The following is a 23,964-nucleotide window of genomic DNA, read 5'->3' as shown; positions in this document are numbered from 1 at the left end:
TAAAAATTTAATGCTATAATATATTAAGATTAAAGATCAGGATAAAATAAGGAGGGAAAGGAATTGCTGAACTAATAAATTGAACTGGAATACAAAAAAGGGAGGTATGAGGAGGTCCGGGAAACAAGCAAATGAAAGATAAGTGACAAAAAGATGGAATTGTTTTTAACTGTTTTTTATTTTGTATTTTTTCTTTTTCATTATGTAATATTGTGAAAACTTTAATAAATATTTATAAAAAAAAAGATCTGGAGACCCAAGTTTGGGAAACCTGCCTAGAGAACAAAAAACTGGCAGGACCAAGAGATTAAACTGTGGCAAAAGTAGAAGGAGCAACTGATGAAGTGGAAGAACCACTAAATGATAAAGCTGGGATTCTGGAAAACAAAAAGTTATAAATGAAAAGATATCTGGATAATCTGACATCAGTGGAACTGAGAAGAGAGTTCTATCTACGATTGGGAGTGATCCCAGGAGGTAAAGCTATTAAATCTCTGGCATTGTTTTTTGGAAAAGACTGGGAGAAATGCAAAATGGAAACACAAATGGAAGAGTCAATACTAGATAAGGTGGAAAACACAGCAAATACAAAGTGGAAATTGAAGAGACAGAACTGGGTGCGGACCAATGGATATGCAATAATGTATTAAATTATATTCACAGTGGAGAGATGCTTATACCTGCAGAGGGAGAGATTTATCATTATTTTATATAGAGTCATGGTTGATGAAATTGTTGGATAAAGTTGATAAATGTTTGAGACAAACTCTTGCTGACATTTATCAATATCCTTAACTGGGAACCCCTTTTGGACTTTTTGTGTAAAAAGGAAAACACATCTGGGTTTGAAGACTGGAAAAATACTGGTTTATGGTAGTTGGATGTTGTCATGAAATGAATGTTTTGAATTTTTTTTATGTAACAGACAGGAGAATCAGAAGCCTTTTTTGTTTTATTCCCCCCCCTCTTTTTTTCTTTCTCCCCACCTTTCTCCTGTTGTATCAAAAAAGCTTTAATAATTTTAAAAAATGTATGCAGCATTACCTTTTTCTGGCTCCTATCGAGGGAACTCCTTGCCACTGGCAGTGTCAGTCAGTGTGGAAGAAGCTCTCTAGCCAGCAACAGCCAAAAAGGCGAGTGGAAATGTCTGAAGCCCACCAGCTGCCTGCCCAGGCTTCCAGGCCTCCTCCTCTCTGGCTTTGGGGCCTTAACATCCAATGGGGGCTCAAAAAGTAGAGACATGCAGGACTCCTCCAGCAGCAGCAGCAGCTCCTCCTCTACAGGACTAACATCTGTCTGCCTGAGATGCAGCCTCAAGGAGCGGGTTTTCTCTTCTCCACACAGCAGCACACTTGCTGCCCTCCCCCCTTGCTGCCAGGGCTACAAGGGGAGGAGAGAATTTGACCCTCAGTGCAGAAGGGCTCATAGAGATGGAAGATCCAGCCCCCTGCAATGTGGGAATCTCAGCTGAAGAATCCCTGACAGATGACCATCTGACCTCCATTTAAAAACCGCAGGGGAAGAAGAGTCCACCAGGGAGGGCTCCTCCGCTGCCTGCTGGGGGTCCCCCCCCCCCCGCTCCTCCAGCCTTGCCCAGCCCAAGTACTTGTCTGAAGAGGCCTGAGGCGCAAGCTGCTCCCTGCAGCTCTCTGTATTCAAAGGGGGCCTTGAAAGAAGGCTGACTCCCCTTGGGGGCTGGTCCCCTCCTCAAAGACCAGAGACAATGAGGACACTGTGGCTTATTTACAAAACAGTTTATTAAAAATAGGAACAGAAACAAACACTTGGAGCAGCCTCAGCTCTGGAGATGGGAATGGGTGCCCGTCGCTGAGCAACCGGCCCCAGCCCTGTTGGGGAGGGGGGGAGGGAGGGGAACCCAGCTCTTGGGGGGGGGGCGGTGTCTGGCCAGCTGCTGGCTGCCTCTTGCACCTGCGACATTCATGGCACTGTGCCCACCTGCCCACCCACTTTCTCCAGGGCTCAGGAGGAGGTGCCTCTGCTGCACAACCCAGGGCAAGAAGGGCAGCCCAGCAAGGGCCGCCCAGAGGAGGGTGAGGCTGCCAGAGAAGGGGGTGACTGTGGGGCTGGAAAGCATGTGAGAGAGGGGGAGGGGCAGGGGGAGGAGCCAACCTTACTCTTCTTCCCCCCTCCCTCCCTCCCACCCCCTTAAATAACAAGACAGACATCTCTGTGCTGTGCAAAAAAAAAACCTCTGTACAATTCAAGCAAAACAAAACAAAACTCCATGCGTTGAGCCGGGGGAGAGGGAGGCCACTGGCCCCGGGGGGGAAATAATACTGACAAGGCACACAGCCCCCCTTCCCCGCCTTGCCCCCTCCCTCCTGCCCCCCTCCCGATGGTGGCAGCGATTGTCTGCAGGGCTCCTGGCGGCTGCGGCACATGCAGGAGGCACAGCCAAGCTGGTTGTGTGCAGCGGTGGCAGCAGCGGCCTGGCGGGGGAGGGGGCCCTTTGCGGAGGCAGCGCCCGGGCACTGCTGGCATGGGGGCAGCCCTTAGGAGGAGACGGTGACGGCCGCCAGCGCTCCGTTCCGCGAGTAGAAGAACTTGCTGAAGGCCTCTTCAAGTAAACAGCTCAGCCGGCTCTGATCAGCCTGCAAGGGGCAGAGGGAAGGAGAGGCCAGTGAGAGCCCCACTCCTGGGCTGAGCCCACCCACCCACCCAGCCTGCCAGTGGGCAGGATCCTACCTCACTGATGAATCCCAGCTGGACCAGTTCGGCCGCCAGCTCCTGGATATTGTCACCTGGGAGAGGGGGAGAAGAGGAGGCAGCAAAAGTCAGGAGGAGGAGGGCTTCCCTTGCCCAGCAATGCCCAGCCGGGAGGGAGGGAGGGAGGGCAGAACTTACTGGGCAGCAGGTCACAGCTCAGGTGTCGGTTCAGCTTGTCTTCCAGCCTCAGCAGCAGCGTCAACTGGGCAGAGAGAAGCCAAAGTCAGTCCCTGGCCCCTTCAAGTAGGGCAGCGTGGCAGAAGAGACACCCCCCCCCCCAGCCCAGGTTGGTACATACATGGTGCTTCACCCCTTCCTCGACTGACTCGATGTTGCATTGCATCAGGACCACCTGCGGGAGGCAAGGGGAGGCAGTGAGTGGGGGGGAGGCCCTGGCTGTGCCTGCTGGCCAGGCTCCAGGACCTGCAACTCACCTTGCGGGTTTCCACTTCTGCAGGCTCTGGCGTGGGCGTCTTGACCGATGGGGGCGCAATGGGAGACGTCACCACCTCCTGCTGCGGCTGATGAGGGCGGGGCAGGCCGAAGGCCGTGAGGGGGTAGATGCCGTTCCTAGAGGGGGAGAGGGGTCAGGCTCTGTTCCCCAGGTGGACAGCAAAGTTGCAGGCCTTCCACTTGGTGGAAGAGAAGGGAAGGAGGCAAGGGTCCAGGCTGGCACACAAGAAGGTGGTGGAAGAAAATTCTCACCTCACATCCTCCAGAAACTTGTCTAGCTCCAGGGCTGGGGACTGGGAGAAGCTGTGCGGTGGGGAAAGCACAGAGTTAGATAAAGGGGGACCTCAATGCCGAATGCAAATTCTCTGGTGTCTGCTCCCCTCCCTGGCCTCCTTGGGGAGGGGCCAGAGGGACACCCACTGCTTGCCCCCCCCTCCCCACATTCCCAGCCCCTCAGAGAAGCCTCACATCATGCGGACGCCCTCGCGGTCGGCATGGTTGATCTCAGCCAACACTGCACTCATGTCCAAGTTCTTGGTCATTTCTTCAAGGGCGTTCTCTGGGATCATGTCTGTCAGGAGGCAAAGGAGTCTTTCAGGAACGTTGCAGGGGGCTGGGCTAGATGACCCTCAGGGTCCCCTCCCCACCTACAATTCTGCAAGGAAGGCAAAGGACACTCCTGGCCTCCTATGAAGGGCGGGTGGTGGGTTAACAGAGGACAGGAAGCGCAGACGCTTCTCGCAGTTGATGGAAGGCAGGAGAGGGGCTGTCCAAGGGCCAATTCTATGACTTGGACTAGAAATGATCTGAGCCATCAAAAGTGGCCAAACTATTCAGCACAAAGGAAGCCCAAGTGGTTTGCAAAGAGCCCCCAAAGGATCTCTCCAAACTGGCTGAAAGAAGTGCAGTGGAAGTCAGAGCGAAGCAAGTGGCCTCTGGGCAGAAACATCCACACTTCCCAGATGCCCCATGGGATCCGAACTGACAGGGTCTGGCCAATGGGAGAGGCCTTTGGGCTGCAGCGGAAAACACGCTCAGTGAGTGATGGCAGGAAGAAAAATGCCATGCTTAGTGTGTTATGAGAGCAACTGAAGTTCGAGGCATTTTTGTATTGCCAACATCCTAGCACCTGTCCATAGAGGCAGGAGAGGGGCGTGGAAAAAGCCAACCAAGATACGGGGAACCTTCTCTAAAAACGGAATGTGAAAATAATTGGGCCTTTTCAGCTTAGGGAAAATGAGGAGGAGGAGGAGCACTAGGAAGAGAAGCAACCAGAGTGGGGTGAGGGACGAATGGATCCTAGGGGAAGCTATTTCCCCTGTGGCAACCCAAGCCCCTTTCTGAAACTGCAGGTTCTGCCAGAAAGTGGTCCAGGGACTTCCTGCCTTCAGAGTGGGGGGTGGGGGCCCCCACCGCTCCCCAAGCAGAATGCAGCACCACAAGATGTGCATCACAGCACCAACTGAGGGCCAGGCTGCTGCATGGAAGGAGGGGACCCACCCAGGGCCACCTGTCAGAGCAGCTCAAAGGGCCCTCGGGGCTGAGAAAGCCCCAGACCCCAGCAGCCTTCCAGCCTGCCCCAAAGAGCTTGCCAGGAGCTGGGAAGGCACGGAGGGCCAAAGGCTCCAGGCCAGACCCAGCAAGGGCCGCTCTGCTCAGTGCCCTTGGCTGCTTCTGCTCTCTGCCTCCCCAGCCACTTCCCTGGGCACCCCCCCCCCCCAGTCTCCACTCACGCTGATGGCCCACAATGCAGTGGGCTGCCAGGAGCTTCAGAGAGGGCACTTCAAAGAGGGCTTGGTGGAAGAGGAGCTCGCGGGCCGTGGGTCGCTTGCTTGGCTGCAGCTCCAGGCACTTTTGGATGAACTCCTGGAAGGAGGGAAAGGAAGGAGAAGGCGTGAAGGCCGAGACTTGTGCCCGTCCCAGGAGGGAGGGAGGGAGGGAGGAGGGGAGGGGCGCCTCACCCGCTGCAAGGGATCTTCCAGCAACTGGATGGCATTGTTGATCGCTTCCTGGGGCACGTAAGAGGATTCGCCATTGCCCTGGATCTCCAGCACCGCCATCTGCAGGGACAGCAGAAGCACAGCTCAGTGGGGGGCTGAGCCCCACCGTTGGCATGCTGCAATCCCGGAGGAACCAAAGGGCTCCACCAGCTGCCATCACGCACAACGAGGGAGAGAAAGGGGACTGGCTCTCTCCTTTCCAAATGGGTCTCTCTCTCCTCTGTTCCTGGAGGTTTCAGAGACCAAATGACACCCCCTCCAGACACAAGGAGATGCTCTGTGCACTCCTCACCCTGTCGAGATGCCAAAGAAGCCACCCCTTCCCATAAGGATTCGAGGTTGGGGGGGAAGCAGCTATGCCCCCAACCCTCCCTCTTCACAGCTCTCCTTGCCTCACCTCCAGCGCACACATCCCAAAGGAGTAGATGTCCACCGCGGTCGTCACATGTGCAACTTCTGGAACACAAAACCAGGAATCAGGACCCCCCTGGCTGGCTGGCAATGGCCATTCAGAGCCACTCAGTCATCGGGCTTGGGAAGTTGGGGGGTACCAGTTGTTATTGGCCCATAACCTGTTCAGACTTGGAGCCACCATTTGTAGCTGATACTACGCCCCACTTTGACCAGGGCAAAGAGCAGAGTATGCACAGCTCCAGAATCCAGGAGAGTCTTCTAGCAGAGTATCAGAGTTTTCCTGTTTTCCAGTCTTTCCCAGAGTTCCCAGTTAAGAAACCTCCTTTCCCACTCAGTTCAGTTTAAAGTGCTTATTGTCTCATGGCACAAGACAAGCATAAACACCTCAGCTACATGAACCTTTAAGAGAGGCTGGTACATGAGCTAACCTACTAGAATACCATTCTTCTGGTCTTAGAAGGAGACCTTGTGAAGATACAAGAGAAATCCACTCGCACTTGACCCTGAACCACTGTGGGCTGAACCACACAGCATGGAACCTGCAGCTACTCCACCAACACCTCGCACTGAGCAAGAGCTCACACTCCTGGCAACGCTCCTGAATGCAACCTCAGCTTTATAGCCGCCTCTGCCCACACACGTTCCTCAGAGCAGCATTTCTCAACCGTGGGTCTCCAGCCGTTGTTGGACTACAACTCCCATTGTCCCTAGTTAGCAGGACCAGTGGTCAGGGATGATGGAACTTGTAGTCCAATAACATGGCTGAAAAGCACTGCCTTAGAGAAAGGAAGGGTGGGTGAGTCATGCTCTGGGCATTTAGCCTTGGACTGGTATCTAAGCCACCCAGTGCAGCTGGTGTGCAAACTCTGAACAGACACCAAACATGGAGGGGGGGCCTCAAGACATGGAAACTTGGTGTAATTTGGAAAATTACACCAAGCCTGATGAGCCACTTCAGCCCTCCCCCCCCAACAATGAACTGCTGCTCTGCCGCCTTTCTTACCGCCATACTCCGGGGCAAAGAAGTGCAGGTTCTTCTGCTCCTCGCGACACGTCTTCACGTGGTTGTTGATGGTGTCTGGGGCCACTGGAAGAGGGGGGGAAACAGCAAGGAATCAGGGGCTGAGCCTCCTCCTCCCTCCCAAATTGGCGGGCAGAGGGCATTCAGGCACAGCTGCTGCCCCCCCCCCAGTCCAGTCCCAGCGCAAGACAAGGGCAGGCGCAGCTCAGAAGCAAAGGGGGGAGGCAGGCCCACGCGCTCCTCCAGATCTTCCATCTTTCCTGGGTGAGCTCCAAGCCCCAGCAGCCAAAGCCACCCCACCAGGGAAAGCAGATGAGCCCATGGGGAGCCGGGGGGGGGGAGTGGGGTGGGCAAGGCAGCACTGCTGAAGGAAGAAGGCTCCTGGGTCTCCCCTGCAGAGAAGCGTCAGCTGGACCAGCACTAAGGCAGGCACAAGGGGCTGCAGAGTAAGGGGGGGGTCCTGAGCAGTAGCAGCAGCAGCTGGTGTTCCACAGACACCCACACTGACCCACCCACAGACACCTGAATGACAGGGAAGGGTACAGACAAGACAGTCCTCACCTCTCTCTCTCTCTCTCTCTCTCTCTCTCTCTCTCTCTCTCACACACACACACACACACACTGGCCGGCTTCAGGCCTTTTCCTGAAAGCCCAGCAATGGAGAGGGGGATTCCCACTTGATCAGGTTTGCACCAGCCTCTGTCTCCCCACCAAAGAGGGCTGCCTCCCCTCCACTGCTGCCCCATCCATTCACCCAAGAGCAAAGACCCCAACAGCCCAGTCGCCTTAGAAATGCCAAGGGGAGGGGGCCGTGGCCCTGGAGCCAGGGGTGCCGCAGACCCAGGCCCCAAAGCAGGGATCCACACAGAGGGCAGGACTTGGTGGGCACCCTGAGGGTAGTAGCGATGAGCAGGAGGAGATGGACGCTGGGGCAGAAGCTGCACCAAGCCTCCTCCTCCCCCTCCTCCTCGGCACCCCAAGCCAGACGCAGTACCAGCCACTTTCTAACACAACTGCTGCTGCTGCCTTAGAAGGGAAGATTACACCAGCTATGGCCTGCAGCAAAGCACCCCTAAAATCCAGCTTGTGACCTGGTAGCCTGCACATGAGAAGGAAGCTCAATTTTGTCCTGGAAAGGCAGAGAAAGACTCCATGACAGGAATGCTCAGTTCAGGCAAGCTGGAGCTCCATGAGCTGCTGCCACCTTTTCTGCAAAGCTCTCCCGTCCTCCAAAAGTGCCGCAGACTCCCTTCTGGAAGCAGTAAACCATCATAGGACCCCCTCAACGCAACTCAAATTACCAGCCTAGTGGTTTCAATGGCCAGAGGCGCCTGCTAGAAGAGTCCCAAATTTACCCACCCACCCACACCCCGCAGTTCAGATGTGGTTTTAAAGGTCATTTCCCAGACACTGAAGCCAAACACGTCCTGACTGGCACCCTTCAACGTTTTCTTTGCGCTTGGGTCACTGCCAGGAAGGCGGGATTCATGTTCTCTGCTTTCCATTTTCAAGACTGACTTGGGCTTAAAATGGTGCTTTTCACTCTAGCAGACAGAATGGACCTTCCCCTCTCAGCCACTGCCCCAGCCTCCCACCTGATGGTTTTGTATATAGAATTGTCTTTTACTTAAAACTTTGCTCCAAAGCTCCACAAAAGCACTCCCCAGTCCTGCTGCTTCCCCTGACCCCCCAGGGACCCCCAAAGCCAAATCTCCCACTCCACTCCTGACCCATGGAACGATATCCTGGCCTCTCCTCCTGGGGTTTCCACCAGGTGTTAGAACTGTGGTGTCTGTAAGGGGTTCGGACTTCCTGGTTAGTTTTAATTTCAGCCTCTACACAGGGGGCCAGACATGTACACAAGGGTTTGGACCAGGGGTCTGCAAACTTTTTCAGCAGGGGGCTGGTCCACTGTCCCTCAGACCTTGTGGGGGCCGGACTATATTTGGAGGAGGGGAATGAATGAATTCCTATGCCCCACAAATAACCCAGAGATGCATTTTAAATAAAAGGACACATTCTACTCATGTAAAAATATGCTGATTCCTGGACCGTCTGCGGGCTGGATTTAGAAGGCGATTGGGCCGGATCCAGCCCCCGGGCCTTAGTTTGCCTACCCATGGTTTGGATGCTCCCCAGTCTCTCAACCAGCTCAGGCACACTTGTCCTGATCAGAATAAATGTAAGGTACCTGTATTTTTAATTTCAGAAATATGCCACCAAATATAATTGTATGTGCTAATCCCATCTGTCTGCAGAGTTTCCGTACACAGCAAGCGTATTCTAGTCACAGAAAGGTGTTTTTATCCCTCATGCCAAAAATGGGAAACTTGCTCAAAGGCTTCCTTCTGCTGGGGAACATGCTTTTCAGGAACAAAGTCTGGCATTCAAGTTGCAGCACCTGCGGTTGAGGCTCTCAGGCAGGCCAACGAAGCAAGGCGGAGCTGCTGGCATCAGGCAAGAGAGACAAGGCCACGCGGCTCTCGACTCGGAAGAGGGCAGCTTCTGTCCTTCCTCTTGCGGAGAACGGCAGGGCCTTCAACTTCCTGGAGCGCAGGGCTCACTTTTGCCCAGGCAAGCCTTTGCCAACACAGCTGGCAGCTATCTTCCTGCTGCCCACCGTCTTTGGGATCCAGCTCAAAGCATTTCACTTTCTTAAAGCAGTTAAATAAGCTTGGGCTCCCTTCCCTGAAAGTGTTCTCTCTCTGTGTGTGTGTGTGGCAGATGAAGACCCAGCCCCCTACCGCCACCTTGGCTCCTCCGGAAAGTGTCTTCTGGGGAAGGCTGGCCCGCCAGGAACCGGGGGGGGGGGTGCATAGCAGGCGGCCCCAGCCCCAAAGAGGTCCCTCCAATGTAGCTGCCATGTCTTTGCCAGACTTAGTGCTTCAAGTGTCCAAATCAAATGCACTGTCCAGTGGTACTCTCAGGAAGCAAGCGGACTTGGTTTTGCAGACTTCCTTCTGCCTCTGGGCAGGGCAAGGCGTTTGACAGACCCTGGAATTTCATTCCCAGCCCATGAAAACCTCGCCAAGAGACACAGCCACGCCTGAGACTCACTGAGCACACGACCCAAACTCACCCACCCCAGAGACGGGGGCCCTGAGAAAAGCTGAGCTCTGCTCCTGGCCCAGGCTCCCTTCCACAGAAGACATGCCACCTGCATGCAGCCCAAGCAGCGCCAGCGCCCTGGCCGCCCTCCTCCTCCTCCTCGCGTTACCTGCCGCCTCTGCGCCACGAGCGCCACCTCTCCTCTCGGCCCTGCTCCCGTCCAGCTTCCACCTGCTCCGCTCCACTGAGCTCGCCTGGACCAAGGTCCCCAAGGATTTCTTGCCTGCCCAAAGCGAAGGGCTCTTTCAGTCCTTGGTCATGCCCGGGGGGGGGGGGGGGGAGGACACCCCAGGGCCCCCGTCTCACCGCCTGCAGGGCACAGCTCGTCTTGCACCAGGCATTGGCCTTCTCCGCCAGCCCTGTGTCTTCTCCTTGCTGGCAGTGGAAGCAAGAGAAGGCCTTTCCCAAGGCAGACCTCCCTACCACTAAGGCAGGCAGCTCCCCAAAGGGGGCGGCAGCAGAGCAGCTGCAGGGCCTGAGCACTTCCAAGGCTCCGCCAGGGTCTCCCAAGCACCTCCGGGCCCCTGCGCAGGCGACACCAGGCATACAGCTCCCAAGAGTCAGGCTCCGCCACACGCCTCCGACCCATTGCCAAGCAGCCGGCCGCAGGGAGCTGGAGGAGGAGGCAGCAAAGCCACAAGCAAACAGCAAGCAGGACCCCCCCCCCCTCAGGGCCACGAGCGCAGGAGGAGGAGGAGGCTGCAAGGGCAGCAGCAGCTTCTCCACAGGCACAAGCAGCCCAGGACACATGCAGGAGGCAGCCATGCAGCAGAAAGGCAGCCCCCCCACCCCACCCCCACGAGGAGCCCCAACAGGTGGCAGGACTGGGGTGGAGCTACATAGAGCCCAGGTGCCAGCCTTCGCCGGGAGGAAAACGAGCGCCATATATGCCAATACACAAAGTGATGCTCTCGTATCTATATCTCTATAGATAGATGCTCCAAAGGTCACAGTCACATCACAGAGCAGAGAGATTTGCTCACCATTAGCAAAAATCCTATGAAAGACTGTTGGCGAGAGAGAGAGAAAGAGGCAGCCCATAAAAGCAGGAAGTGAAACCAGACATGGCGGGCGCCGAGGGGTCAGCCCTTCACCTCAGCAGTCACAGCACCCACGGCCGCCACAACCGGGCAGGGAGAGGCGGTCCTTGCCTACCCAGCCACAGCGGAAGGCGATGGGGGGTGGGGTGGGGGGCTCCTGGGACAAGGCCCTTCCCTGCTCCTGCCAGGACAGAGCTCAGCCCCCAAGAAGCTGCCCGTTGGCCACCCCAGCAGGGCATCCGGAAAAGGCGCTGACCAGGCTGGCACGGCCAGGAGCTGCTTCTGGGCCCAGGAGCAGACCAGAGACTCCCTGCCAAGGGAGTGGGGTGGGGAAGGGGCCCAGGCACGGGTGGGGAAGGGGAGGGGGCTTCTCTTGAAGTCCCTCCCCAGGGCACGCGATCTAGTAGTGCAGGATCCTTGCTGCCTTCCTATCTCCCTTGCCCCCAGGTCAGCTCCAAGCCCCCCCCCCCGATTCCCAGTGGGTCATGGGGGAACAGAGGCCTGAAGTCCTCTCCCCAAGGCAGCCCCTCTTCCACAGAGTGCCTGGCGACCCCCAGCCAAGCCAAGCCCAGAGGCCTCTCCAGTCCAGGAGTCCAGCAGCCTCCCCTCTTTTCACTAGCCCCCCTGACCTCCCCCCCCCCCGCTTCAGGGCCTCCTCTGCACACCTCACAGGCAGCCTCAGGTGGGGCTGAGCAGTGGGAACCTCCTGGACAAAACTGCCAGCCCCCGGGGCTGCAAGAAGCTCCCCACCACCCCTGAATTATCAGTGGGGCTGGGAGTGGAGATGGAGGGAAGAGAAAACAGGCAGGGAAAGAGGCAGAAAAGGGCTCTGGGTTTTCCCAAAGATTTTTTTGGCTTGGGGGTGGGGTGGGGTGGGAATCTTAACAGATTTTGGGGGGAGGCCTGAAGGGAGGGAGAAATGTCTCTGAAGAAGGTGCATGCGGAGGACAGAGGGGGGATCCGAAGGTCAGGGTTCAGGTGCTGGGACCACGACCACAACCCAGCCTGCACCCACTTGCTCCCAGACTTAGGGGAGGAGGTGGCAAAGCCGGGCAGAGCCTCCCAAGCAGCGCTGCAGGCCCTGAAGCTCTTCCCAGCCCAAGGGAAGGGAAAATGGCGGGACAAAGTACTGGCCCCCCTCCTGATTTCCTCCCCAGCTTCAGCTGACCAAACCCGCAAGACAACCACCCGTTCAATTCCCCACTAAGTACAAAAATGGCTCATCAAGAGGTTGTGGGGAAGTGGCAGCCGGAAGCCAAAGGTGGCGAGGGGCAGGTGGGGGAGCCTCTCCCTCTGCCATCTGTGCCCAGCCCAGCGTGCCAATGCCCAGGTGGGACCCAAAGGAGCCACCCCGTTCCGTGGGGACTGAAGCAGGACCAGTTGAGGCTGGGGCAGGCGGAGGCCTCCGAGTTTGCTGCAGGGCCAGATCCACACAACAGATGCCAGTCACACCACAGCCGCGCTTCCTTCTCTTCCCTCTTCTCCAATGGGCCTCGGAGGGGAGAGCCAAGGGCACTTGATCCCGACAGACAGCGGCAGAGCAGGGCTCCACCCAAAGGCGCTGCTGGCGGGCGCAAATGGTGCCGTGGAGCTTTCCTAAATCACAGCACTTGCTGCCCCTTGCCATGTCCCGGAGAGCAAGAGAGTTTGACAGAGCAGGTGCTTCACCCCCTGGACTCAGCTGCTTCAGGAACCCCAGTGAGATAAGCTCCACCGGAGATGTCAAGCCGAAGCGGCGTTGGTCCCCGTGTGGAGGCAGGCTGGAAGCTCTGCCATGATCCGGAGCCACAGGGCAGGTGGCAGCATCTTGGCCCAACTGCAGAGACCCCTCTCTTGTGCCCGGGGGGGATTCTGAGCATTGTGCAAGGTTGCCAGCCGCCACCGCCCTGGAGTTCCCCAATCCCAAGCGTGGCTCTTCTAGCCTGAGTGAGTTCCCTGTCCCAGCACCTCAGGGGCCTCATCCATGCTCTCTCTCACCCACATAGCATGCCAGGAAAGGCTCTTCTCTTGGAAGCAGTGAGGGTTTCTTCCACTAGAGATGGCCAGATGTCGTCACTGGCCCATAGCTCCTTATGGCTGGTCTTGTCTGGATGAAATATCGTAGACCCAAACTTGTACAAAGCAAAAAAGAGGGTGGTGCTATTGTGAGCTCTCTGCCCTGTGGTGGTCTTTGCAATTCTTGAAAACTTGAACACACATTATTTTCTTGAAAGGGGGGGGGGAGAGAACCTCTGCTCAAAATTTGGCCAAGACTCCAGCAGGTTCTGAAGTCTGTTCTATGCTGGGGCAGAATCCTGAGACGAGTGGCTCCAAGCGATGGCCCTGCAGGCGCAGCAGCAGCAGCAGGGAAGACTGGGCACCCCTTGGCACCCCCACAAAACTCTCTGCCCACCACTCAGCCAAAGGCATCCCAAGCACAGAGCAAGCAGGCCAGTCAATCTTGCAGTTTGCGTCAGAAGAGTCTTTGTTCCACCAGGAGGGCTGGTCTTCCTCAGCCTTGGCAAAAGCATCACTGGGGGCAGGTCTCTGGCACCTTCCCTGCCTCGCAACATATGGAACTCACTGTGACAAGGGCAGGGACATGAGTCCAGGCGGAACCCTCACAGGGCTGTTGTGAGGAGGAAAGGGGAAACCAGGGAGGCCACCTTTGGTCATTTTAGAAAGGTCTATGCTGCTCTTCAACAAAAATCCCCAGGGCTGTTTACAGAAAAGGGCGATGCAAAACTCCATTGGGAAAAACCCCAACCACCCTGAACTCCTTTTTTCGGGGGGGGGGGGTCAGGAAAAGGCAAAGTCACAGGGTGGTGGTGGGACAGGCCCTTCAAAGTCCAGAAGAGAATCTCCACCCTCAGAGGCAGTTTACCAGACAAGGCCTCTGCACTCAGCCGGGTGACATTTTGGCTGCCCCTGGACTGCAGGCACCTTTGAAGGGCTTTGTTCTCAAAGGAGTTTTAGGACTTGAAACCACAGAGGCCAGCAGTCCATTGCCATGCACCACACACACACACACACACACACACACACACACCCCAACACTTGCATCCCTTGGCAGCTCTACACTGTGATGGGTTTCCTACCCATTTAACTGCCACAGGTCTCTCCTAGTGCCCAGGAAATTGCAGTCCCAGCCCTTGTCTTCTGCCAGGAAAGCCAACCTAACTGCCCTTGGCAACAAGAGGGTTCTGGCTAGTCTGTCCCAGGAGCTCTCAAGAGAATCCAGAGATTTCCCAGAAGTGGGAGAGCCCCAGAAAAAGCCCAAGGGGAGCTCTCCCATTTCCTCCTCAGAGCTCTCGGGGGCTGGGGATGCCCAAAAGACAGCTCGGCAAAGCACTCCAGCTGCCCTTCCATTTCCTCAAAGCCCCGGCTGCCTGCTTCTCAAGCGCCGGCTGGCAGGGAAGCAGCAAGAAGGAAGAGGAAGGAGGGACCAAAGGCCACCTGGAAGCAGTTTCCTGCCCCGTGCCCTGGAGGGACGCAGGCAGCCATGGTCTGGGCAGCCTGTCCAGGCACAGAGCGTGGGGTGGGAGGAAGCTGGGGGCTGGGAAGCGGCGGCGGCGGCAGCAGCAGCAGCACTAGCTGCTCAGGGCCACACGTATCCAGGTGGCAGAGTTCTCCAGGAGGTTTCCAGAAGTCAGCAATGAAGGCTACAGAGAGAGGCACCAGCTGAGGCTCAGAATCCCAGGTGAGCAGGGCAGCAGGAGCCCACCCAGCCCCTGGGCCTTCTGGGGAGCTCCTTCCCTTTCCAGTGACTCTTGAGATCACTGGCTTGTGGCTCTGAAGGAGAGGCTTACCTGACCCGATCTTGATCAGCCCATTGTGCTGGATGAAGATGGTGTCACAAGTCAGGTTTCCGTGAATGATGGGGGGATCGCAGGAGTGAAGGTAACTGGAACGGCAACACAAGGAATGGTGGGCCCAAGAGGCTGGCACCAGAACCCACCACCCCCAACAAAAGGCCACTTCCACAGGGGCAAAACCAAGACCTTGTGCCTGAGGCTGCCAGGGACTCCCCAAGAGAGCACCAGCCACCACTCTCCTACCCTCATCAGCTTGAGAAGGAGGGGAGGCAGGCAGGCAGGCAGGCTGGCAAAGCGGCAAGCCAAGTCCTGCCACAACTGCCAGAGGGAGCCGGAAGCAACCGCTCTCCACCCTGGCCTCGGAAGAACCAAAGGGGGCATGCGCAGCCAGGCTCCCAAAGCCTTTGAGGGATTCAAAGCATGTACCTGAGAGCAGACAGGATCTGGGTGCACCAGCGCTTCCAGGCCTAAAGACAGAGAAAAGGAAGAGGCTCTGAGCAACACCCACAACAGGCAGCTTGTCTGCAACAGGCAAATACTTTCCTTATTTCCTTGCTTCCCTCCATGCCGCTCAGAAGGAACAGGCCAGACACTTCCTGGTTCCTCCCCAGCCTCCTGTCCTTCTGCTTCTCTGTGCTCAAAGGCAGGACGGCCCCAGCAGGAGGCCTGGGACCCAGGAGCAGAGGGAGGAGGGAGGAGAAAGAAGTGAGGGTCACCTTTTCATTCATGGTTTTGTGGTTCTTCTTCGTCTTCTTCAGAAACTGCTTCAGGCTGCCAGAGGACATGTACTCAGTGATGAAGATCACCTGGGAAGGAGAAGGAAGTCACCAACTGCTGCTGCTTCTCCACAAGCCCATCAGGAAGACGTGGGGGGGCACCCCACTTACCCTGGCCTTGTTCTCCTTCACATCTGCCCAGTACTTGTGGAACTTCACAATGTTCAGGTGTTCTAGCTGGATCAGGTTGTCAAAGACAGCTTTGACCTTCTCCTGGAGGGACAAAGCAGAGGAATGCCAGACCCCAGCAAGAGGAGAGCCCATTGCTTAGCCCAGCCTCACAGCCGTGGAGAGACGGGTGCAGTGCTGGGAGAGAACCCCCAAGGGCTGGCCAGGCAGCAGCCAGCCCCTCCCCCCAGGAGGCTAGCCAGTCTCCCCACAGGGTTCTGCACTGCTGGGATTTATGCCACTACCTCCCAGGCGTCCTGAGCACGATGCCCACCTACTCCCCATCCTTCCCATCCCAGGCTCACCAACCTCCTGAAGCTTAAAATTCTTGCGCTCCGAGAACTGGACCTCATTCCAAACCACTTCCACCCCTTCTTCTGTGTCCATTGCCAGGTAAGCACTGTCAATCCCAGGAACATTGCGCTGATTCACCTGCATGGAGAGGGGCAAAAATAAAAGCAGTGATTCAGGGAGCTGTGGAGACGAGGAGCTAGTGCCTGCGGAGACCCCCACGCCTGAGTCAGGAAACTCCTGAGGACAGGAGCAGCCCAGAAAGATTTGCTCCAAGACCTCTTCCTGACAAGTCAGTCTTGCTGCTCTGAAAATCACAGCAGAGATTCATGTCACAAAGAGTCAAAAAGCTCTCGTACCCTAAATGATGGTGGCTGAGAAAGTCAGTCCTGGAACCAACTGGAGGGGGGTGGTTGCCTGGGCTTTATCCTGAGTGATGCCCAGGATCTGGGGCAAGATCTCAATCTCATTGACATTTATCAATTTCAAGACATGACTAGAAGGTTGCCAAGTCAGCACAAGACAGTTTGAAAGGGGGAAACCTAAAAATGTGGGGATCAGTTAAGAACTGAGACGATGAAGTTTCCCCAAGGTGCTCAGTGGCTATTTAACACCATGATGACAGCTCAGCCAGAATGTAGACCACTGATTAGGAAATGCACCCCCACCAGTCCAGCAGAGAGATTTAATGACAGAGGGTGCCTTCATTCAGAGAACAGAAATCTTGCCCAAAGCAGAATAGAAAGGAGTAAGGACCCTGGAAAATAAGAAAGTGAATGGCATAATGCTAAAGGGGATTCCTGCGTTGCAAGGGGTTGGACTAGATGACCCTTGGGGTCCCTTCCAACGCTACAGTTCTATGATTCTACGAAAACCATGGTTGACTAAATATCCAAACCAAGATAATCAAGGGTCAGGAAACCAAGCCTTATGAGGAATGGTGGAGGGAACTGGGTATGTTTACCTTGGAAAAGAGGAGACTGAGAGGAGATACAAAAGCCATATTCAAGCCATATTCTGAAGGGCTGTCCCATGGAAGAGGGAAGGAGCTTGCTTTCTCCTGCTCTGGAGGGAAGGACTTGAACCAGTGGAGCCAAGTTTCAAGAAAGGAGATGCCAACTCAACACCAGGAAGAGCTTTCTGACAGAAGAGATGGGTCTTGTGCTTGCAGGGTTCCCATAGGAGGGGGGTTGTCCTTTTGTTTTATTTTTATTACTTTATTTCATTTCATTTCATTATTTATATGCCACTTATCTGGCTGGGTTTCCCCAGCCACTCTGGCCGGCTCTCAAGAGAATATTAAAAACACAAGAAAACATCAAACAGTAAAAGCTTCCCTGACATGTTCTGACACCAGGGTACAGGAAAAGACGTTTGGTTCTCTTCACAACATGCTTGGAATTTCACCACCATGAGCAATTATGGGTCATTTATGGAGACTGCCTCCCTCATCACTGACTCTCTGGAGGAAATTAAAAACATTCCTGCTTCCCCAAGCATTTGATGGCTGAAATGCTCTTCCTGAAATCCCTGTTGGGGGGGATGCTTTTCATTGTTTTAAATAAAATAAAATTAAATGATATTGCTATTGATGTGTTTGCCACCCTGGGCACCTCTGAGAGAAAGAATGGGATGTAAGTTGAATTGATGCCGATGCTGATGATAAAATAATGGCAAAAACCTGGAAAATTCAGAATAATTTTAAACAGTACTGAGCCCAATGCAGATCCTTGGGGGCCACAAAGCCTGCCACGCCTCAATTAACCATAATTCTGATAACAACCCCCCCTCCCATGGGGTCCCCCCCCCGGTTGTGATGGCATGATGCCAGAGGTTTTGTCTCCCTGCAACACTTAAAAACAAAACAAGAAACTACCAAGTTACGATCCTATGATAACAAAAAGTTTGTGGGCACTTGTTCCCCCAGAGGGTTGGGCCAATATGGCCCCCCAGCCAAAAAAGGTAGATCTACACATTTGAAGAGAAACAAATCAAGAAGACTGGAAGGCCAGGCTTTGTGGAAGTCATTCCTCTTGTTCTTCTGGCCTGAACAATTCACACTGCAAGAATTTCCCCCAGCTATGCTAGGACAGATGTTTGGCTGAAAGGTCTACCATGCCCATGGATCCCTTGAAAGGGGGGCTTCCCCCTGGTGGGCCTGCCCCCTGCCGTCTCCCCTGGCCCTGTGGCGTGGGAGAAACCAGCAACAGCAGCAATGCCAAGAGCAAGAGGCCTCAGGCCACCAGGCTGGTCCCCTCCCCAAGCAGGGGAGAGGCAAGGGAGCAAGAATGGGCCAGGATTCCTCCTCCTCTGCAGAAGGCAAGAGCTGCCTCTGGCTGCCAGGGGGGTGGGGGCACCCCAAGGCTTGGCTGGACCCACACCTGGAACAAGCTGGCCTGGCTGATGGCTTGCCTAAGACGCCTCCTTCTGTAGCCAGTATGCAGGAAGGCACCAGGCCCTCTTGCTGCCTCCACAGCCTGGAGCCTTGCACAGAGACAGGTTCCCTGGGTGGGCTTTCCCCATCCATCACCAGAGTGACGCAGAGGCAGGAGAGACACCTCCTTCCTGATGCTGCAGAAGAGGGCAGGACTCTTTCCCCTGGTCCTTCTATTCAGGAGGCCAGAGCACCCCCTGCCTCTGGGGCCCACGCTGCCTCTTTTTCAGGCCTGCTTCCCTTGCCCCTGCCCAGCCAGCCAGCCAGGCTTCCTCCCTGCCCCAGCTTGCAACAGAAATGACGCAGCAGCCTGCCTTGCATCAGGGCCACATTCCTCCCCAGGGCCCAACCCTCTTCTGGGGCACAGCCACTTCCTCCAGTCCTCACCAGGTCAAGCCGCAGTGAGTCAGCCAAAGTGAGTTGACTCGGAATAGGAAAGGGCTGGTAGGCAGGCTCCTCGCCATCTGCCCAGAGATGTCTAGCAACACGCCCCCCCCCCAGCCCAGCCAAGGAGGGAGGGGCAAAGGAACAATGAATGAGAACAGCTGCAAGAAGAGGGAGGGCCAAACTGCAGCCAAGGAAAAAAGGCCCCCAGACTCAGGGCTGCTGGCAGGCAGATCTATTTGGGGAAAGGAAGGGGAGGAGGGCAACCCAAGCCCATGGCCAAGGAAGCTCCCAGGCCGCTTTGCACCCCAAAAAGGATCATCAGACAAGGCTTCCAGAGGGGTCTGGCCCAATTCCTTCCCACCTTGTTCTCCCTCTTCTCCGGACACACACACTTCCCCCACCCAGAGGCACGGCCCCTTGGAAGCCAAACAAGGCCTCCTGTGTTGGTCTCAGACCCTCAAACTCCTCGCTCTGCTCTTCACTTCCAGCTTCGGGACCAACTCTGACAGAGGCCAAAGAGGAGTCAGGCCAGGCTAGCGATGACCAGTCTTTCTGGAGATTCTGATCACATTTTAGTGTAAAAGGCCTGGCCATTTTGAGCTGCTCCCTGGGAGGGGAGGCTTTTCCATCAAAGGCTCCAGACCACAAGACAGCCAGGATAGCCCCGGGAATGCCCTGTGCAAAGCGGGCATGTCAGCTGCCCCTCAAGACCAGCAGTCAGTCAGCCTTGGCTGGTCAAACTAGTCACCATCCTGCCACTCTCGGGGCACAAAAAGGTGAACTGTGCGCTGCTCAGCCTCCTCCCAAGCCCCCCCCCATCTTCCAAAGGACGATTCAGCCTCTGGGTGAGCAACAAGTCCCTTCCAAGCAAGGAACATCTTCTGGCACCCAGGGGCCTGGGGAGAGGACCCTCTCCTGGAACATGAGCCAAGGAAGCAGGAGGCAGCCGTAGCTGTCAAGCCTTTCAATTCCTGAAAGGGCATGGAAGCCGAGTGTGGCACCACAACCTGAAACGGCAAAGCACCTTTGCACCCACAAGTCAGGGCTCCCAAAGCTTCCAGATGCAGCTGGTGCCATTTCTACCAATGCCTACTAAAGCCATCACCCAAACAGGAGTTTCCGGTAAGTTCCAGCATTGCTCTGGTTAGGGAAAGGACAGCTCACACAGGCAACCTATGGAAATGGGATAAAGTCCCTGAAGACAACAGTGCCATGTTCCTTGAAGAGAGAAGTACTGGGTGGGTGACTGGAATTAAATGCACACACACTGAGCACCACCTGGCCGTGCCCAGCTTCAGGGGAAGAGAGAAAAGAGCTCTGTATAAGGTAAAGATAAAGGACCCCTGGACGGTTAAGTCCAGCCAAAGGCAACCATGGGGTGAGGCACTCATCTCTGCTTTCAGGCCGAGGGAACTGGCCTTTGTCCACAGACAGCTTTCCGGGTCATGTGGCCAGCAGGACCAAACTCCTTCTGGTGCAATGGGACACCATGATGGAAACCAGAGCACACCGAAACGCCGTTTACCTTCCCACTACAGCCGTACCTATTTATTTACTTGCGTGGTGTGCCTTTGAACCGCTAGGTTGGCAGGAGCTGGGACAAAGAGACAGGAGCTCACCCCGTCGCACGGATTCCAAACTGCCAACCTTCTGATCAGCAAGCCCAAGAGGCCCAGTGGTTTAGACCACAGCTGTGTACAAGGCTGTCTTAGAACACTGCTCAGGAAGTTGAGGGACTGCAGAATATAGCATCAGAATTGTTAAAAGGGATGATGGATGGAGAATATCACCAGGAGCTACATGCGTACAAATCCTGGTTCTAATCTGAGCACATTTGAAGGTGTTACTTTTAGCTTATAAATGTTCTAAACAGTTTTGAACCGTGACACCTACAGCAGGGCTGGGGAACCTGTGGCCTTCCAGGTGTTGTGGGACGGATGGCAGGAGGTGAGAGTTCCACAATACCTGCAGAGCAACTCCCCGTCCCTTAACCTGGCTGGCTGGTGCTCAGGGGAGTTGCAGCCCCTAATCTTTCCTACATAAACCTGCCTGACCAGTAAGTTGAGCCTCAGAGCCACCACTTCTCTCGGAATTCTTTTTCCCAGAAAGGATTGCCTGCGGTAGTCTTTATTCTCGCTTTGGTGCCAGGTGAAAACTTGGATTGGCCCAGACCTTGAAATTCTGTTTATTTTAAGCTCTAGCTTGAGTTTCAGCTGGCCAGACCTGCAACTGCTAATTTTTATTGAGCTCTTTTATTCATAAGCAACTCTGATCTAAATCTGCACATAACACTGAGATCGGCATTCAGTTTCTAATACCAAATACTGAATGCTTCCTTATGCGCTTACATTCATAATCTTATGTAAGATTTACTTGTCATGTCACTTGTCCATGTCTACTGTCGTTATATCCCACCTGGGGGAAAAGCCCACAGCCACCTTGAAAGAAAGCAGGAGAATGCTGAACTGGGTATAAAATAAAGGATGATGCATCAATAGAGAACAGAGGCTGAAATAGAAGACAGACTCATCTCTTGAGATCCTTCATCTGCAAACAGCCTGACACGCCCTCCCCAAGAAGCAACACAAATGTGAAGCAGGCAAGGAACCTTTGGCAAAATACTCTTATAAAATTCCAATATTTTGTCACTTGCTGAAAATATTGATTTGGTAGTTATAATTTTTATGGTGTTTTAATTATTTCATCCTACACTGCTATGATGTGATTATGAACTGGTGGTTTATAAATATTCTTACAAACCAACCAATATTATCAGAGCTGGAATGGACCCTGAAGGCCATCTTGCACAACTCCCTGCTCACTGCATCCCTGATGGATGGTGGTCCAGATGCCTCCAGCCCCCCCCCCGCCCCCCACGGCACCTCTGTTCCACTGCCAAGCAGCTCCTCCACTTGGGAACTTTTCTACTAATGTTGAAATAAGAATCTGTTTCCCTCCTGCAATTCCCATGCATTGCTTCTTGTCCTGCCCTCCAGAGCAACAGAGCAAGTGTCTGCCCCATCTTCTGCCTAACAGAAGATCACCATCATCTCTTTATCCCCTAAGCATATGCAGCTCTTTCCACTACTCCCCCCCCCGTAATTTCCGTAACACCACCAACTATGTTCTACCTCCCCCCCCTCAGGTCCTGCTTGTGGGCTTCCCACTGGGGCATCTGGCTGGCCCTTGGGGGGGGGGGCAGGTGCTGGACTGGATGAGCTGCTGGTTTCTTCCAGGTCCTTTTATGATGATCAGTTAAGACACCTAGATCCTCTCCATGTTCAGCAGTAAATTTCATAAATCACTCAGGAGCCATCCAAGCATTAAATGGTATATAAATCAATAATAATACCATCCTTTCTTTGTGCTACAAACACAGAGGCCCGACTTAGAGAACCACAGAGCAGAGTCCTCCCTTGCAGGAAACTGCTCTGCCCCCCCCCCTGCAAGTCCACAACTACTGAAAACCTGGGAAGCAAGGAGGCCCAGGGGCAAAGAAGAAGAGAATGGTGGAGTGGGAAGGGACCCTGAGGGTCATCCAGTCCAGCCCCCCCCCCCATCTCAGCTCAAACACCCCTGACAGCGCCCGGGGAGAAGCCCCAGCTGGTGGGCCAGGAGCGGGGCTCCAGCTCAGCTCCCGGGCTGGGCAAGATCCCCGCCCCTGAAGCTTCCGGGAGCCCGACTGTGGCCCGCCGGCTGCGCCTCCCGGGCTGGCTCCCGGACAGGGCAAGGGCCGCCCCGGGGCCGCTTCTCCCTCCTCCTCCTGCTCCCGGGGCTCCCGGGGCTCCGCTCCCACCTCCTCGCGGCGCTTCTGCCACCTCCCGCACGGCGACTCCTCCAGGATCTCCGACTCGTCCTCGCTCTCCTCCTCCTCCTCCTCTTCCTCCTCCGGCGCCGCCGCCGCCGAGGCCGCCGAGGCCAGCGGAGGGGACAGCGAGGTCATCCCGGGCGCCGCCGCCGCCGCCTCGGCCTTCGGGTCGGAGCCGCCTCCTCCTCCTCCGCCTCCGCCTCCTCCTCCGCTGTTGTGTCCGGCCTGCTTGGCTTCGCCTTCGGACATCGCCGGGAACCGAGAGGGGCGACCTGCAGCGGGGCGGGAGGGAGGGAGGGAGGGAGGGCGATGAGGCGCCGGAGGGACGGGGGGGCGGGGCCTGCTGGGCCCCCGGGAAGGGGCGGGGCGGGACTGGGGCGCCCCCTCCCGGGCCTGATCCCCCTCCCTCCCCCCCTCCCCCCGGGGCCCACTCACCGGGCGCGGGCCGGGAATGAGGCGCCGGAGGGGCGGGGGGCGGGGCCTGGGCGGGGGGGCGGGGCCTGGGCCCCCGGGAAGGGGCGGGGCGGGACCGGGGCGCCCCCTCCCGGGCCTGACCCCCCCTCCCTCCCCCCCTCCCCCCGGGGCCCACTCACCGGGCGCGGGCCGGGCTCCAGCTCGCGAGGGCCAACGGGCAGCAGAGGGAGCCGCGCGCCGCCTCACGCGCTGCGGAGGGAGCGAGGCCAGCCGAGGCGGGCCGGGACCCGACGCCGACCAATGGGCGGGCGAGGCGAGCCGCGGAGCGCCTTCGGATTGGCCGCGGGACTGGCTCCGCCCGGCGCCTCTCGGGCTGCGACGTCGACGCTGACGGGGAGCGGAGTGCGCGTGCGCCCGCAGGAGAGGGCGGGGCAGGGAGCTCGCCGGCCGGGCGGGCGGCGGCGCGCGTGCGCAGTGCGGACTCTCCGGGAAGCGCTTCCCCGGGAGGCGCCCGCGGGCCGGGCCGGGCGGGGCGGGAGGAGGCCTCTCCCCTGTCCATCCCACTGGGGAAAGGGGCTTGGAGGGCTCCTGCCAAGCGGGGCTTTCCTTGGCGAGGACCCCGCGTCTCAAGCAAATAATAATAATTTCAGGAATTTCAGAAATAGACTGGAAAGAGAAGCTGCTGAATTGCAACTCATTACCAAACTTAAAACCATGGAGAGACCTGGTCTGAACAAAGACATTGGATTCTTATCTCATTATACATGACTAAGCCATTTATCACCTTCTCACCCCTTGCCTTTTCCTGTAAGACCTATTGCAGTCGTTAAGAGTCGTCAACAGGCTCATCTCAGCTACCTGCCAATCTCCCATTCCCACCACCCTTCTGAGTAATACCCCTCCCCACCTTCTCACTATATAGAAGGATCTGGCAACTTCTGTTTCAGTGTATCTGAAGAAGTGTGCATGCACACGAAAGCTCAGACCAAGAACTAACTTAGTTGGTCTTTAAGGTGCTACTGGAAGGGATTTTTTTATTTTGAATAATAATAATAGAATTTATATATTGCCCTCTACCCACGGGTCTCAGGGTGCTTTATCTATTTATAGGATCTGTGGGATTAGCAGA

At 55.9% G+C, this 23,964-nt stretch overlaps 1 protein-coding gene across 3 annotated transcripts; it reads right to left on the bottom strand.

Moving 5' to 3' along the window:
- Positions 1–1,739: 1,739 nt before the first annotated feature.
- Positions 1,740–23,178, bottom strand: NRBP1 (nuclear receptor binding protein 1). 3 transcript variants are annotated; one of them, XM_082217630.1, is made up of 19 exons: positions 23,015–23,178; positions 22,410–22,693; positions 15,811–15,933; positions 15,445–15,546; positions 15,274–15,363; positions 14,984–15,024; positions 14,552–14,646; positions 10,707–10,730; positions 6,598–6,681; positions 5,578–5,636; positions 5,142–5,240; positions 4,914–5,046; positions 3,649–3,751; positions 3,433–3,483; positions 3,162–3,297; positions 3,026–3,079; positions 2,866–2,929; positions 2,707–2,762; positions 1,740–2,612 (listed from the first exon to the last, which is right to left on the bottom strand). In XM_082217630.1, the coding sequence occupies exons 2-19, from the start codon at positions 22,668–22,670 to the stop codon at positions 2,514–2,516; spliced, it is 1,674 nt and encodes a 557-aa protein (XP_082073756.1). In that variant the 5' UTR covers positions 22,671–22,693; positions 23,015–23,178; the 3' UTR covers positions 1,740–2,513. The 3 variants fall into 3 exon arrangements, with proteins under 3 accessions (XP_082073756.1, XP_082073755.1, XP_082073757.1); XM_082217629.1 differs by lacking the exon at positions 10,707–10,730 and adding an exon at positions 9,833–9,946; XM_082217631.1 differs by lacking the exon at positions 10,707–10,730 and having other exon boundaries at positions 23,015–23,127.
- Positions 23,179–23,964: the final 786 nt, after the last annotated feature.

This window comes from Podarcis vaucheri (assembly GCF_965113315.1).
Source record: "Podarcis vaucheri genome assembly, chromosome: 3".
NCBI classification, from domain to species: domain Eukaryota; kingdom Metazoa; phylum Chordata; class Lepidosauria; order Squamata; family Lacertidae; genus Podarcis; species Podarcis vaucheri.
This window is presented reverse-complemented; position numbering and strand designations above follow the sequence as displayed.

Excerpts from the sequence above, each read along its gene's own strand:
- NRBP1 (XM_082217629.1), bottom strand. The coding sequence starts at position 22,670 with ATGTCCGAAGGCGAAGCCAAGCAGGCCGGACACAACAGCGGAGGAGGA. Across the intron at positions 5,241-5,577 it reads TTGGGATGTGTGCGCTGGAG|ATGGCGGTGCTGGAGATCCA; the intron begins GTGAGGCAAGGA and ends CTGTCCCTGCAG. Across the intron at positions 3,080-3,161 it reads CAGAAGTGGAAACCCGCAAG|GTGGTCCTGATGCAATGCAA; the intron begins GTGAGTTGCAGG and ends TGCCTCCCGCAG.